Raw genomic sequence first — 16,907 nt, forward strand, 5'->3', positions numbered from 1 at the left:
TACATAGCCAACCTTCAGTGAATGAACAGTACCCCAGGCCAAGCTTCAACTTTTAAGACAGTTCCCAATCTCTCCATCATTTTTGGCCTTAAACCCTCTTGACAGGGGCAGGAGGGAGAAGAGCTACCGTCCATGGTCAACGCTCTCTGCCAGCTAAGAGCTCAAACTGATCTGGTTTCTCCTGGGGAGCAACGACCGTGACAATTACACAGGAAACATCCGCATTTCGTAATCCTCGAGTCTTTTGGCTCGCTGAGGACTGTTACTCCACACTGCTCGCTGGGCAAGGGGGGAGAATGTGTCTTCCTGACGATCCGTCTTTCACAAAGCAGGTGCGTGCTAACCCCTGGGGTGACAGCCATGCTCGCCAAGCACTGGAGGACACGCCCAGAATGTACTCAGGCCACAAGCAGGTTTCTCCGCTTTGGGAAGGGCCCACAGGGGTCCACAAAGCCCTGCAGGCCTCCACCAGCAGCTGCCAGCTGGTCCGCAGGGACGAGCTTTCATGGGGTTTCACAGGCTCCCACTCCAGGACTTCAGGGAGGGGAACCTCTCGGTCAGAGTGTGTGCAGGGAAGTTCGCTGGGCTGAGACAGAGAAGCAGAGAGGCTGGGGAGAGGCTGTGACACGGAACGGGCAGAGGGGAGAGCAGAGGAAGGCAGATCAGAGAAGCATTTCAGATGGAAAGGGCTTGGTGTCCAATCATAGAAGGAAGCATCCAAATGGCACCCAGTGTCTGACACGGGAGCTCGGAGACCAAGAAAAGGAACACTAGAAAGACCTGGGGCTAGAAGTGAGGAGCCAGGGAAGACCACTGGACACTGAGAGGCCCACTGCTGGTCCAGGCATGGATGTGTGCAGGGTAGAGAGCTCACAAGGAGGTCTGGGCTGGAGATGGGATGTGGAAGCCAGAGGTAGACGGGAGGATGCTGAAGCACCAGCGGGTGAGATGTTCTGGGGGAACAGGACAGGGGAAAGAGGACCTGGGGCGTTACTTTGGAGAACCAGCTATTACAGACTGGACGTGAGAAAGAAGCCAGGGAAGAGGTAGCTGGACGGGTAGGAGGAACATTGGTGAGGTCGGCAGGCATGGATGACAGAATCACGCGTGCCACACGTCAGGGGCACCAGTTACATTTTCACTGAAAGGAGAAAGCCATACACAGTTTTTCTTTTTAAGGGTCAATCATATTTTTAGGAATGACTAACTCAAGCCTGCGTAAAAACACCCCTCAAAATCGTAAGGTAAAAGAGAAATACTAAAGCAGGCAGAGAACTCATAAGAGTAGTGATTTCCTTAACAGGGCTGTCTACGGAGCTGCGTGCCGCTGCAGAGTCAGGTCATAAAAGAGGGAGTTTAAAGGAGAGAATTGAGTCAAGACTGCCTAACCGCACAACATGATAGAGTATTTCTCCGTTACATCAAAAATTTCACACCCATTCGTGACCGGAGGCATCTCTCCAGATGTTCCCCCGACATCCGTGGCCAGCCCTGGGAAGAAAAACGGGACGGGATTCTTCCATGCCTCATCTTTTTAAATGGCCATCTTAATGCTCATGTGGACCCAAGGCAGACATTAGGTTTGGACTCAACGCCATTCACCCGGCGCTCTGAGTGACCCCTGAGCATCCCGCCTGCAGAGGTGCACGACCACCACAGCACAGCACTGCTCAGCCAGAGAGGCGACGTGGGGCAGAACCGGCAGCACTCTCCGGAAGAGTCAGGATGGGAGCTTCGTCCATAATTTCAAAGATTTCTAGTAGCCATGTTCAAAAGCAAAAAGAAATGGGTGAAGCTCATTGTAATAACATGTTTTACTTAATCTCATGTCTAAATTACCACTTCAACATGTAATCAATATACAAAATATTAAGGAAGTCTCTTCTCTTGTTTCCCCCTTCCTACATCTTTGTATATTTTACACTTAAGGGAAATCTCAATTCAGACAGGGCATGGTCCAAGCACTCAACGAGATATGTGTGTCTAGTGGCTGCCTTACTGGACGGCATAGGTCTGAAGGGACTCTATGCAAAGGGGAAGAGCTCAGATTCAACTAGAAAATCTCCAAGACACCTGCCTACGCTTGACTTTTCAGGACAAGGTGAAGGGAAGACAATTTCCCTGAATGCTGTTATTATTTTTATATAAATACTCCATTGTGAAATCACAGAAAAACATCAGCAGGACTGAGACAACTGGCCAGGGGAAGGCTGCGGGGTGTGGCCTTGGAAAAGTGGGTGTCCAGCCAGCAGGCCTGTCAGCATCCGCTGTACCAGCAGCAAGGCCCAACTTCTATCCCCCAGCCCTGTTCCTTGGAGCCTTTCCGCTTTCTCTTTTTAATGTTCCAACAGCCCTATGAGGAAGGCAGGATCAATTCCATTTTGCAGATGAAGAAACTGAGGGCCAGGCCAAGTTTAAATTACTTGCTCATTTCCAGCTGCAGTTACATGTGCACCCAGAATTCAGGCCTCGCCCCTGCTCCAGGCTTCCTCAACAAGCAGCCGGCCAGAAACAGCCCAAAGTCCACAATGAGACCAAACAAACACTGACAGAATCACTGAGCAAGTGCCCACCTAATGACTTTTTAAATAATACCTCCCTTTAGTACAGAGCTTATGAGTTTTCAAAACAGTTTTGCACACACATTTGATCACCACTAAGGCATAATATGGGACTGCCCGATGGAACACACTAAACATGCCCAATTACAGCCCAGAGGCGCTGGCTGGCCCAAGGTCACCCAGGCTTCCCAGACCACATCCAACATCTTTCCACGACACATATGATGCCTTCCTTGACAATGCCTTTTTCCTTTAAAATAAAATTTTAGAATGTCAAGACTACTTGAAAGTATTTTTTGTTGTTTTCTCAAAACCAGCGGGTAACCTAATGATAGGGTACCGTGTAATCCATCACAAATGTGCCTTTAGCACAGTCTTCCCCCTAAACCTTGGCCAACAGGGATGCTCCCAGTGGCCCAATGGTATTCTCAGCTCTTCAAGGTCCTGGTTGCAGCCAAGAGGACCCCTCTCTTACCAAGCAAGTGTTCACGTACCTGCAGATCGAATGATAGCATGAAAGCATCCCTGCTCAGCTTTCTGCCCTGGCTGGCAAGGACCTGAAACAGCCCTACCTGAGGGGTCTGGCCTTTGGTTTGTTTATTTTACACATTTCACAGTTTGGGCCCACTTACCAACTCGGGAGTTCCTGGCTCTTCATGACTAGCTAGAGAACATGGGCTCCTTGGGTCCTGAACTGGGCTGACCATTAAATAGCTATTTATAGCAACCACACTGCCTTCCAACCAATGAGGGGAACCTTCCTGGCCAACAGACCAAAATATTGCTAAAAAAGCAATTAGACAAAGGCCCAGAGTCACATTTTAATACCAAATAACCCAACGCTCAAGGTGCTGATCACAAAATAAAAGAGTTCAGTTATACTGAAAGGAAAATATGGTACAGCAGATAAACAAGCAGCTTCCAAACACTACCACCTGACCCGCAAGAGCAGTAAACACATTTCAAAGTTCTTTTACTATGTGATTTCCTAAGATCTGCACAATTCTTCAAGCAAGAGGTAGAAAAGAAAGGAAGCAGAAGCCTGGGGTGTACAAACGCACTCGCCACACAGCTACCTGCGTGGACGGCCAGAACCCAGGACATCTGGAAACTGGTCCAGGGCTCCCCGCCCCACTTGGCTACACGCCATCATAAACCAGGACACCTAAGCGTCATAACGTCATCACTGAAGACCAAAGACAGGGTGCAGGTCACCACTTTCACAGGATGTGAATTCACTCTTTAACGTCCTTTATTCCAGCATATTCTATACTCGCACTAAGGAAGCCTTGTGTTACCAAAAACGTCCTTTCAGGCAAAGGATAAAAGAACTGATACCTACACAGCCCCTGACCGGCGAGGCTGAGGCACTTACAAGCACACCAGGTCCCCTTTCCCATCAGAAATTCAAAGCGGGAGGTCGGCTAGCTTCTAGCCCAGAAGTGTGGTGGATGTTTTCTGGTGTGTGATCGGAATGGCCCCGACGGCGGCCACGACAGCCTCCCACCAGGCCACAGTCCTGCACCCAGGCACTCCCAGGTACAAAAGGAAGCCCCCGAAGACCCCACGTCCAAACGCAATCCAGCCACACCTCATTGAGTGTAACCTCACGCTCAGAAGCAGAGGGAGGGGGAGGGGGAGAGGGGGAAGGGGGAGGGACACAGCAGGGAGCCACGGTCATGCGCTTGGCTTACTTTTCTGGCAGCGGTTCGTGGTCCAGCAGCGGTAGTTGTACTCATTGTTGATGGTGGTCTTCTCACACAACGGCTTCTCCTCCATCGTCCCTGGACACAGGTCCCCGCACTCCTTCGGGGGCTTGTTCCCCACGATGTAGTTATTGGACACGGCGTCCAGGATCAAGGACCAGTCCACCGTGGAGAGGTAGCAGAGGTCGGCATTCTTCTCGATCCTGATGGCCCCCCGGGTGATGTTCCTCAGGTTGTACAGCCCGATGTCCTTGAGGTTGGTCATCTCGAAGATGACCAGGGCGTAGTTGTAGAAGAGCTTCCAGCCACGGATGACCGTGAGGTTGGGGAAGAGGTCGCCGAGGCTCTCCAGGCCGGCCACGCGGAACAGCAGCAGGTACTCGGTGATGACCGTGAGCTTGGGGAAGCGGTAGCTGCGGTAGTCCTCGGCCTTGGAGATGAGCAGGATGTGGAGGTAGCCCTCGATCACCGTGCAGTTCTCCAGGCGCTTCAGCTGCTGGTAGTCATTGCGGATGTCGATGCCTGGCCCGCAGACTGCAGGGGGACAAGAGGGGAAGGTGGGATGTGGTTCAGTTAAAAGCAATTTTTTTTTTAATCTGTTTTCCAACCCACAATATGGCTAGTTTCCAGGAAACCTATATTATAACTAAAGAAAGAACACCCAGTTTCTTCATGGCAGCCCAACTTTTGGTGTGGCTGCAAGTGGACGACTTGGGTAGCTAGCCCGTCAGCCGTCACTCAGGAAGCAACCACTCTGGGGCAGGCACCATGCAACAAGCTCACCACCGTGGGAGATGTCGTCCACATCCCACCAATGGGCAACCGCAGCTTAGAGCCCAGGGTCGCACAGGAGCGCAGGGGCATGTCAAGGTTGCAACCCAGGCCAGACTGCGCAGCTGCCAGGCTGCTCACTCCCCATCCCCGCTGTGGCATGCCCGTGCCCTGTGCCTGAACAGCTCAGGAGCCATGTGACAACTCACTACTGCAGCCAGCCTCAAGGACGCCACGCAGTAGAGTCTACACTGGAGAACAGTCCCCATGACTAGAAGGTGGGGACCCCAAGAAGCAGGCTCCCATGTTCCCTTCTACCCTTTGACATGGGCAGGTGGCCTAGGGCTCACCCTGGTACTGCGTGAATGTAGATATAAAGGCTAACTTAGCAGAAAGATAAGAACATGTGATTTATACGAATAAAAGAGATGTACAACTCCAACTTTAATCAAGTGTTTTATTTATCAAGAAAGTACATGACCCATTTGCAGCAACATGGATGTCCCTGGGGAATGTCATTCTAAGTGAAGTAAGCCAGAAAGAGAAAGAAAAATACCATATGAGATCGCTCATATGTGGAATCTTAAAAAAAAAAAAAAAAGAGAGAGAACATAAATACAAAACAGAAACAGACTCACAGACAGAATACAAACTTGTAGTTGACAAGGTGGGGGGGTGGGAAGGGACAGACTGGGAGTTCAAAATTTGTAGATACTGACAGGCATATGCAGAATAGATAAACAAGATTATACTGTATAGCACAGGGAAATATATACAAGATCTTGTGGTAGCTCACAGCAAAAAAAAAATGTGACAATGAATATATGTATGTTCATGTATAAATGAAAAACTGTGCTCTACACTGGAATTTGACACAACATTGTAAAATGACTGTAACTCAATAAAAAAAAGTTTAAAAAAAAGTACACTTCCTCCAGAAATGTTAGGTGATAGCAGAAAGATAATAAAAGTCATCAATAATCCCAACATCCCAAGGTAATCACTCATCACTACCTATGCCAATTATCCTTTCTCTATAATTTAAGGTAAAGGAAATTAGACAATATAATATTTTCAAACATACTTCCTTCATTTTGTGTAAATATTTTACTAAGTCAATAAATGACCTTCTACATCACCATTTTAAGGAGACAGTAATTCTAGGACACAAACATGTACCGTAAGTTCTTCTTTTTGAAACCAACCCTCTATTGCTGGATATTTAGGTTATCTTCATTTTTTCACATCATAAACAATACTCTTGTGAACAGTCTCTGCAAATACTCCAGACTATTTTCTTAGGATAAATCCCTAGAAGTAGAATTGGGGGGCCAAGGCATTTGCAGATTTTAAAGGCTTTTGATAAAATAGCCACAATGCTGGAAATTTTTTTATTTCTAAAATTCGAGTTATATACCCAAAGAAAAACCCTTGGTTAATATCCTTTCTTAGGATTTAATTATTCCCAAACCTTCCCTTTAAAGGTTCTCAGATAAAGTGACATTTTCTGATTGAGTAATCTATTAATTTGTGAAGCACCCCATACCGCAGAGCACTGCAGGAGAGACAAAGAAGCAGGGCCCCGCCCTCGAAGGAGGCTGGTGGCAGAGGCAGGAGCTGAGACCCATGGGAAGCAACTGTCCAGCGGGGCAGGAGGCGGGCGGTGAGCGCACACTGTGGGTCCACTCGAGACGCTGAGTGGATCTAAGCAGGGTTAACAGGGATAGCCTTGGACCTTCCTGCAGAGAGATGGTCCTTTCCATCACAGCACCAAGGGACACTGCGCACGCACTGGCTCCTGACAGATGGGTGGGGTTTAAAGCTGGGTATAACATTCCAGAGGTCAGAGAAAAAGCAGAAGACACATTCAAGGGACAGCAAATCTGACGGTCAGGGGTGCAGGGGAGAGCAGAGGCAGTGAGTGCGACAGAGCTCAAGTTATAAAAGATCACAGGTGGGGACGGGAACTCTTATCTCAGGAAGGAGGCCACTCTCAAGACTCCTGAGTGAGAGAGAAGCCCAAGCAAGGTCTTGGGGGAGGATCAATCCGAGTGCAAGACAGAATCAAAGCGGAAGAGACGAGGGCAAAGGGGAGAGGAGTCCAGTGGGGGCTACAGCTGCAGGCAGCAAGTGGACAGATGCAGTGTGGGAAGGGGGAAGACGGGGAGACCCCAGGGCGGAGGGGCAAGCAAAGTGTGAGAACCTAGAACTGGAAACTTCATTTGGCCCAATTTCCTCTTTTTTACTGATGAGAAAATGAGGCTTCTAAGAGCAGAGCCTGGGAGAAAGCCTCTGAGAACACCCACATGCCAGACAGCGGCTGTGCTGGAAGCTTTGGCTGCATGGACATGTCTCATCTCGTGAGGTGCTTTCCACAGTGCCTCACACCACGTCATGCCATTGCCCCCAGGAAGGTGAGGGAATCAATTCAAGAGGTCAGAGCATCCGTATAAGGGCACAGGGGCAGGCCCCTGGAAGTGAAACCTGTCACAAGGCCTTCGAGAGTCCCAGCTCTTAGCCTCGCCAACTGGTTACCCCCAATCCACTCCAACTAAGCTTCTGCCCCAATCATGATACTAAACAGCTTAGCAGAGTTTGACCGATGACACGTCAAAGCCAATGACGGCCCCAGTCCTCATCTCACCTGACCCTGTCAGAGTCTTCTGGCCTTGCCTCCTTCTCTCAGCCCCTCCAATCCCACATGCCCACTGCCCATGCTTCCTCTTGGACTTGTACGCTGGGCAGTTCTCAAATGCATGTCATCGGCCCAGAGTCCCCAAAATCAGCAGCTGTATATCCACTTGCCTTCTCCACATCTCCACTCAGGGGTCCAATAACTCATTTCCTACCCCGGCCCCTACCCCAGTCCGTCTCCCAAGCCTCCATGTTCAGTCCATGACACTTCCATTCCCTGAACTGCTCACATCAAAAACCCAAGTCTTCTCTCCCTTCACTCCATATGTATCCAGGCAGCCACGGGTCCTCTTGGGCCTCATGCTAATTGAAACGTCAGACAGAGAAAGACACACGCTGTATGTTCTCACTTACATGTGGACTCAAAAAAAAGCCAAACTCAGAGAAATGGAGTGAATGGTGGTTGCCAGGGGCCGGTGGAGATGTTGGTCCAGGGGCACAAATGCCTAGCTATAAAAGAAATAGGACCCGGGCAGCTGACGCACAGCTTGGAGGCTATAATTAACGAGACTGTTTTATATACTTGGGAGTTGTTAGAAGAACAGATCTTCAATGTTAGCACCACACGCACACACAGAAATCATATCTTTGGTGAAGGGATGGAGGAGTTAACTGACCTTTTTGTGGTGATCTTTTTGCAACGTATACATGTATCTAATCATCACAATGTACACTTTATATTTATGTCATATTTTTTAACTGAAGTATAGTCAGGTTAAAATGTGTCCATTTCTGGTGTACAGCATCATGTTGCAGTCATGCGTATACATACATATATTCATTTTCATATTCTTGTTCATTATAGGTTACTACAAGATGTTAGAGCTCCCTGTGCTGTACAGTAGAAACTTGTTTACCTATTTTATATACAGTAGTTAGTATCTGCAAGTTTTATATATTAATGTCAAAAATATCTCAATAAAGCTGGAAAAAGGGTCCTCTGGGCTCTGGTTCCCAAGCCTGTGGGACTCCCAGGCACTCTTCCCCGTCCACCTCCCTCCCAGGGCATGTCCACCCTCCTCAGGACCTAGCCAGGGCTTTTCTTCTCATGCTGACCACCCCCACCACAATGTCAGCTCCAGGAGGACCACAGATTATTTTCTGTTGAAAAATCTCTGGTGCCTGAAGCAGTACTTGCACATGGTAAGCACATCATGAACACACATGCACAGTGAATGGAGTTCACCACGTCTGTCTGTCTGTCTGTCTCCATCCACCACTTCAGCTCTGATCTGTGCCATCCCCGTCTCCAGCCTGGACCACAGAGACAGTCTCCCCAAGATCCAGGAGCCTCCACCCTCCAGTCCATTCTTGACCTAGTGTGGGGCCCAAGAGAGTCAGCCACAGCTCGCCCCAGCCTCCTGCTACCTCTTGGTCTAGTATGTTCTTGCTTAGCACACTGCAGCCCCCAAGCGCCTTCCTGCATCCCCAGCTGTCTGGAGTGCTCCCCATCACACGGCTGCCTCATTCCCACCACGGGGCTGTCCACTCAAACGCCACCTCCTCAGAGCTTTGCCCAAACATCCTGGCTTCACCAGCTCCTCTCCCCAACTCCCTCCCCCTCCCTCACTTCTCTATCTCACAGGACTTTTCATGCCTGAAAGTGTCAGAACTGAAACGACATTACTGAGCTGAGCAATCACTGTCTCTTACCCCCACTGGAAGCAGGGGTTCGCACTGTTTGTTCTCTGTTACATCCTCCACACCTAATGCCAGGCACACAGCAGCGTCCGCAAAGATGTGCTGTCTTACTGGGAGCCAACGCGAGGCTCGCATCCTGGTTTCCACTCTTAGGTTAAGTCAGCCTGAGGTGAAGTGGAGAGAACACAGAATCTGGTGGGTATCTGTCCCCAGAGTACTCTCAAAACCAAGATGCATGCCCCAGCTTCAGGCCAAGGACTCAACATGAAAGTCTTTTATTTTTTTTCCTTGTGTACTATTTATTTCTTCCTGTGCCCAGCCCTAAACATTCATATTCCTTCTATGCCATTATAAATTAAGTATGTTTGCTCCTAAATAATAAACAGAAGTCTTTATAGAGGTGTCCTTGGATGCAGTCTACTGCTGTACTCACCATGGGTCTGTCTGATCATGCTATGAAGTGTTCGCATCAATTTGCTGGCTACCATTTCCAACAGACCAGAAACTTCAGCACCCAGGGGAAGAGCACGAAGACTCACACTGAAGTTTGTTGAAGGTTTTCTCTTGCCACCAACACAGACAGCAGGGAAGAATCACTTCCACTGCCTCCTGGCTCCCATCTGCAGCCAGTGCAGACCACTCCGTGCGCAGAAGCCACCCTATGGGGCCGGGACCAACAGCTGCTTCAGATGAAAGAGCTGCCCCCACACTGGACACTTTTCTCCCCATTCACAGAAGAAAAAGAAAAAAGCAGGAAAAAATCCTGCTTATTCCTGAGGCAAACGTAAGCCCAAGCCACAAAGTGCAAGGCAGGGCACGTCCACCAGCTGCCTTGGATTCCATGAGTGACACTGTCAGTCTCTGGGCTGTTTTGTGATAGGAACAGAAGAGGGAAAACCCAGCTGGACCACGCATGACACCACAGGGCTCGGAAGGCACAAGCCACAAACAGGAAAGCGAAACTACAACATGCTTCCCTGCTGCGAAGTAGCAGGATCATCGAAGGGGCGCGTGTCCCACACGGTGGAGCAAGGGGAGGCACGCCCGGCCTGCGACTCGCTGACGGTGAAAAGGAAATCGTAAAGCACTGCTTCTCCCCTTTCAAAGCAGCAGGTAGTCAAAGAACTCGCAAACCTCAGGAAAGGCACTGGAACGTGAGATCTCAGGCTGGCCCATGAAGAACCAGGGACGCTCATGGAGTGGAAGGCAGGCAGGAAGCAGAGGGAAAGGACACAGCTGGATGGTAGGGACAGGTGGCCTAGGCAGCAGCCTGAAGCCAGGGACCAACAACAGCAGGACCAAACCACGGAGGACCAGCACCGCGGGGGGCAGGGGCCTGGGAAGGGAGAGGGCTGGAGAGGCCAGGCCGGCGGTGGTCTGGCCCCCAAGCCCCGCCACCTTGGAGGGAAGGAAGCAGGCAGACAGGCGGGTGGGCCAGGGCTGCAGGGGACAGAATTCACTGCACCAAAAGTACTATTTTAAATAAAGTCTTCCCGTTGAAAGAAATACTATTCCTCTAAAATTCCTAGGTATTTTTAAAACATCAAAAGGTAGACTTTCTGCTCTAGGGATCTGCGGGAATGGCATAAACAAGCTACACATATTTGGAAAATAGAGACCTAAGAATTGCTAATATAAGAAGGGCTAATGAAAAACACTTGGCAGAGAAAACCCCCAAAAGCTGGGCATCTAAGAATTTGGAAGAGCTATACAAGAAATCCAATTACAACTCTATTATACGCTCTACATTAAACCCAATCCTGGGTCCTAGAAACACACAGTCACTCCGGTCAGAGACCCAGAATGCCACTGCCTGGCTCCTGCCCTCAAAGGGTCACATCCTTCCCTTCTTGAAGCCTCATTCTTCATACCTGCAAAATGGGCTGTTCATACCTATCCAACAGGAGCCAACATAGGATCAGATTAAGAACTTTCGTGCTCCCGTCGATAGTAATAAGCCTGAAGCACTATCACTATATAAATTAAACACTAGTAAAAATATTCATCCACTGTGTTGTCTCAATTTAAATATTACTAATATACAATAATGGGGGAAATGAGCAAAACCATGGATTAGCCTTCTGACACAATTCCACTAAGAATTTTCACTTTGAGCAACTCTTTTTTAAAAATATGGGACAGTCAAGGGGGAGGGTACAGCTCAAGTGGTAGAGCATGTGCTTAGCATGCATGAGGTCCTGGGTTCAATCCCCAGTACCTCCTCCAAATATAAATAAATAAATAAACCTAGTTAACTCCACCTCATTAAACAAAAGAAAAAAAATATATGGGACAGTCTTGGCTGTCGTTGGAAATAAAAGACATCGGGAAATATAATGAGCCCCAATTTCCTGCAGGTCTACAGGCAAATAATGAAAGAAAAACATGTTTCATGAACCAGTTATCACTTCTGGTTCTAGTGGTAAAATCCAACAAAACAAAACCTTTTTGTCTCAGCCAGTGGCCCAGGATAATAGTTCTTTACTTCCCTTAAAATTAACTCCTCGGAACCAATAACTTAGTCCCTCAACAACTGTCTAGGCCCTTCACTCTGTGAAAGCCACACAGATTCAAGAGGGTAGGGGAGGATCTGTGTGTAACTGATTTTATACAAGGAGACGGAGCACCCACTTCTCGAGCCAGTGGCAAGTTAAATGAGAAAAAAGTTTTAATAGTCCACGGACAGGGGCTCTGGGACCCCAAAGAAGGGGGCCCATGACTCCCCACCTCTGGAGAGGTCAGGAAGCCTCCTCAGAGGATGGGATCCCTGAGGACAACCTAAAAGATGGGCAGGGTCTTGCCAGGAAAGGCAAGGGAGGGGTACCTGGAGGTGGCTCGTGGTGGTTCAGGGGAACCCCAGGAGTACAGCAGAATAAGGGTGACAGCAGGGCAGATGCTAGAAAGTAGACTGAGACACGTGCTTAGGAGGTCAACTTCATCTTGCAGGTAGAAGGACAGTCCTCAAAGTCCCGAGTGCACATCAGAGCTGCCTGGAGGGCTTGGTAAAACACAAAGCGCAAGGGCCCAAGAACTTGCACTTCTAGTAAGCGACCCTCTGACGCTGGCCCTGCTGGCCTGGATACCACCCTGTGAGAATCAGTGCCCCAGAAAATAATCCTTTAACCCCCCTCACCTGTCACTACCCTCCCCGCCCACCACACTCGCCACGTGGCACAGGAAAAGCCTGTGCACCTGTAGTTCTTCAACTGCTCTTCACCAGAAAATCCCCAAGCAACCCACAGACACTATTCACAAAGCACAGCAAAGCAAGAGGAAGATGGGGTGAAACAGAGGGTCCCCACGGCCCCCCGGCCCACCGTGGCTGTCGGGTCTGCAGCCCCTTCCCCGCATCAAGGTCTCAGCACATCTTCCGTGCACTCAGGGAAGACGGGGCCTGGGTTTCCTTCCACCCGCTTCTCCTCAGTAGATTGCAACCAACCAAAAAACCAGAGATGGGGGAAAAAAGACAATGTTGTGATAACAAACACTACTGACACTCCAGAGTTTGTTAAAGTAGAATTTCCCATGTAAGTGTAAACAGACAATTCACGTCAAGCCTTTTATCTGCGAGTAGCAATGAGGATGTGTTTGCATTACATCAGCAGACAGCAGTCCCGGCCACCTGACACATTCAATAACTAAAGGCCGTCAGAGGAATGTCAGGGATTGCACTACAAGGTGACTCTGGGGACAGAAATTAAAAATTAAGTGTAATTTTCAATGTGCCACGAACAAGCTCACTGCCCCACACTCAAGTTGTGTCTATGGTACACGCAAACACAATCTAAGACATCCATGCACACCTAAGATGCAGTCCTGAATACAGGGTGCTACAATGTGGCAAAGAACTTAACAAAATCTGGTGAGATGCTTACATCCTGCCTCGCCAATGGAGAAGTGGAAACTTTACCAGGAATTAATTCAAAGACGAGAGGGAACAGAAGTCCCAGTGTCCCCATCACATAAAGCATCTGGAGCCGGGCAGATTGATGAAGAATGAAGCTGTATTTGCTTTGACAGAGGTGCACCAACTGTTTTCCTGGGTCTTCACGAAAACAACTATGCCTGCTCTGACAGTGACTCCAAGTTCCTTTCTGATCTTAAAATATCGAAAGCCCAATACTGTTTCTAAGTCTCTGTATTTCAAAAGCGCCTTTATGGGAGCCTCTGAATCCTTTCTCATTTGTCCCACTTCCGATGGCTGGTTGTCTTGTTGACGAAGCAGCACCAGGGAACTTGATTCCCTAGGTTACAGCCCCGCTGCAGGGTCCTCCTTGGGGGCAGCCTCCTCACCACTGCCCAGGCCCACTGTAGTGCAGGGGGACGGCACCCTCAACCCCCAAATGCAGACTCTGTGTAGCCAGGAGATGGCACCGGGGGCCCTGGGGTCTGCAGAAGGAGAGGGGTCGAGCCCCGAGGAGGTGAGCACACATGCTGCAGGCCTCACCTGGAAAATGTGTGCTCTTCCTGCCTTCTGCCCCACCTCTCTGATGATTTTGGCTTTTCTACTCAGAAACAGCCAAGCCTTCTAAATAAAAGCCCGTCCTGTGGCCCCCATTCTATCTCCCTGGCTTTTGTAGGACACGTTCTATCATTCCAATTCAAGTTCACATCCTCATTTCAAAAGTATTCTACTTGGCCCAACGATGTTCCAGTTTCCTTCAGGGAACTGTACCCTTCCAACTAACCAGTTATCTAAACAAGCTGACAATCAGCACAGGAACCCTGCATGTCTGTCCCCCCATCCTGTTACAAGATTCTTCATGGATGTGGTTTAAAGATCAGCCCCTTGTGTTGCTGGGGCTTTTTATCTGATCTGTGGCTTTTGCGGGAGAGGAGGACCACTGGGTTGGTCCTCATGGACCAGGTACCTCTTGGTTCCATCACTAACCACCCGCCACTTGGCCTGGGGTTGGTCCTTCACTGCTGTGCCCCAGTTTCCTCCTGATTTCCTCCTGTGGGTACAGGACTAGATGTATCCATTCTCCCAAAAAATGCTTATAAAACACTGCCCAAATGCTAACTCGTACTTTCCAGGTGCTGGGAAGTCGGCAATTAAAACTGACACACTCCCACCTTCATGAAGCAGCCAGTCCTGATGGGCCCTAAACTCATTCCACCTTGAGGCCCCAGGGTGAAGCCCAGGGGTCCCCGGCAGCCCCTCTAACACAGTCAGCACCAGGGACTGGATGCACACTCAGACAAGATGACAGCCCTGCTGGAGGCCCAAGGAGTCAACTCGCACCTGCGCCAGAGAACCATCACACACAACATGACACCAATCTCAGATGCCCAGAGAGGGAGTTATCCCACGAGAAGCAAGCAAGTGCAACCCACAAGCCACACACAGCAGGGGCTTCAAGAAAGAGGTGTGCTCTGGAGTGACTTCAGCAGGAACAGCATGGAGCTGGGAGCCAGGATGGGCAGGGATTTAAACAGAGGAGAAGAAAGGGGAGGGAGAGGTCTGAGGGAAAGCAAGAGGCGGCAAGACATGCCAGGGAAGGGCAAAGGGAAGCCAGAAACAGAAAGCAGTAAAGAAGCCAAGGGAGACCCCAACAGGAGGCAGCATCTTAGCACTCACAACACAGTGGGGACACTGGGTATGAATGTCATAAAAATACAGAGTCTGGGGATGGTCCTTCTGGCAGCAGTCAGTAACCAAACCAAAGTGTAGGGGGTTCTACACCCATGTCCAAAGCAGCATTATTCCCAGCAGCCAAAAGGCAGAAGCAGACCAAGTGTCCACTGACAATGAATGGATGAACAAAATGTGGTCTGTCCATACAATGGAATATTATTCAGCCTTGAAAAGGAAGGAAATTCTGACACCTGCTACAGCATGGATGAACCTTGAGGGCACTGTGCTGAGTGAAATGAGCCAGTCACAAAGGACAAATACTGTAGGATCCCACTACTACCTACAGTAGTCAAATTCATAGAGATAGGAAACAGAACAGTTGGGGGAGGGAGGAATGAAGAATTGTTATTTAATGGGTACAGAGTTTCAGCTTTTCAAGATTCAGAGAGTTCTGGAGATTGATTGTAAGCAATGTAAATGTGTTTAACATGGATGCATGCTTAAAAAACGTTAATATGGTAAAATTTTTTAAAAGCATAGGGGAAATATTCACTGCATTTTATTCTGCCCCTCACGTGGGTCACACAAGTGTAAATGGACAGATAAAAGCAGGCCATTCAGCCCACCCACTGCCAAGGACCGAGGAGAACCCAGCAGAGAAGGAAAGCAGGTTTGGCCAGAGCTCTGCCACAGGTGGGCTGGGCATTTATAAATGCTGTGGGGGCTGCACCCAGCACAGCCAGAGACCTCAGGGCACAAATCAGGGGCCTCAGTAAGAGTCCTGCACGGACTCCCCATGGAAATGGGCTCTGAGCACACAAGGCAGGTGGGCACCTGCACACACCTCTGATACAGAGTGGGCAGAAGCTAAAAACCCCACGTGCAAGGCAGCACCCGTGCAAACCAGACTGTGGCTGACCACATCATCAGGTGTGATTCAAGGGCAGAATTCTCACACCATTTCATCCTTTTTCTAACTTTGGCTGTTCCCAGCTTGTCTCATAGAGCCGGATATATCTGCACCTCCACATGGTTCTTGCCTTGTAAAATGAGGTGGAGTGAGCACAAGAAACGTCCACCACACTCCAGCCTGTCCCCACCAGCTCCTGCCCTTAAGTCCTCACTCCCACTCTCGCAAAGGCCTCTGTATCTTCTGCAACACTGGCATTTATTATTCTGCTCTAAAACTTCCAGATTCACCTCTCCTCCAAGGAAGGGGTATTTCTTCCTCTGTGTGCTTATCCAAGCACTTGGAAGCTGATCACATCCCTGACTCCTTCACTGCGGGATGCTGTGACTTTTACCAAGACCTGGTACCCTCCAGGTTAGGGATTTCTCTATTGATGCCAAGGGTGCATCATTCTGCCAGGAGAGGATGTCCTAAACCAGGGACCTCCCAGGCCTTGGCTCCCCAAAAGCTCAGCTAAAGGCCTTTCACCCAAGCAATTCAGTCCCACTCTGCTCCAGATAAGAGTCTGACGCCCTCGCCACCAGAGTAACATTTCCTCACTGCACTCTTGTATTATCAACCAAAGGCGGAAACAGAAGAAAAACAGTACTGCAAAGTGAAGCCACGGATCACAAACCATCATAAACCACGAAGACTTGGAATGTGGGGTTTTTTCCCCTTGGCTTAAGGACTTTTTAAATTGGTAGACCGTGGGGACATGGGACTTTGTCTACAGTGCCTTGTTAAAATCTCATCCTACCCTTGTTAACACGGTGAAACAATACGAGCTACATCTGAACAGCTTGTTAAGCGCACAATTCACCCTGCAATGTGCTGATTCACGAATGGCCCAAAGAAGGTCTCCAGCGGAAAGCCACAGGGCTCTTTCTGTATATTTCAACATTTTTATCAATTACTTGAATGATGGCACAGATAAAAATGTTTATCTAATTCAAGGATGAAAAGTTTCCAGGAGAGATGGCAAATACACTGGATGACAGAGTCAT

The 16,907-nt window shown here is 49.1% G+C and overlaps 1 protein-coding gene and 1 long non-coding RNA gene across 3 annotated transcripts in view; one reads left to right on the forward strand and one right to left on the reverse strand.

The window, feature by feature from the left end:
• The window catches only part of IGF1R (insulin like growth factor 1 receptor), a 280,892-nt gene that overhangs the window by 225,381 nt on the left and 38,604 nt on the right, over window positions 1-16,907 (reverse strand). For both annotated transcript variants that reach the window (XM_032468865.1, XM_032468866.1), the window contains exon 2: window positions 4,256-4,801. In XM_032468865.1, coding sequence (XP_032324756.1) covers window positions 4,256-4,801 — 546 coding nt within the window. The remainder of the gene's footprint in view (window positions 1-4,255; window positions 4,802-16,907) is intronic.
• LOC116660166 lies at window positions 1,401-9,902 on the forward strand. The gene is made up of 3 exons (XR_004315520.1): window positions 1,401-1,558; window positions 3,788-3,790; window positions 9,892-9,902. It is a non-coding gene; the product is annotated as an uncharacterized LOC116660166 (long non-coding RNA).

The sequence above is a fragment of the Camelus ferus genome, chromosome 27 (genome assembly GCF_009834535.1).
Source record: "Camelus ferus isolate YT-003-E chromosome 27, BCGSAC_Cfer_1.0, whole genome shotgun sequence".
Lineage (NCBI taxonomy): Eukaryota > Metazoa > Chordata > Mammalia > Artiodactyla > Camelidae > Camelus > Camelus ferus.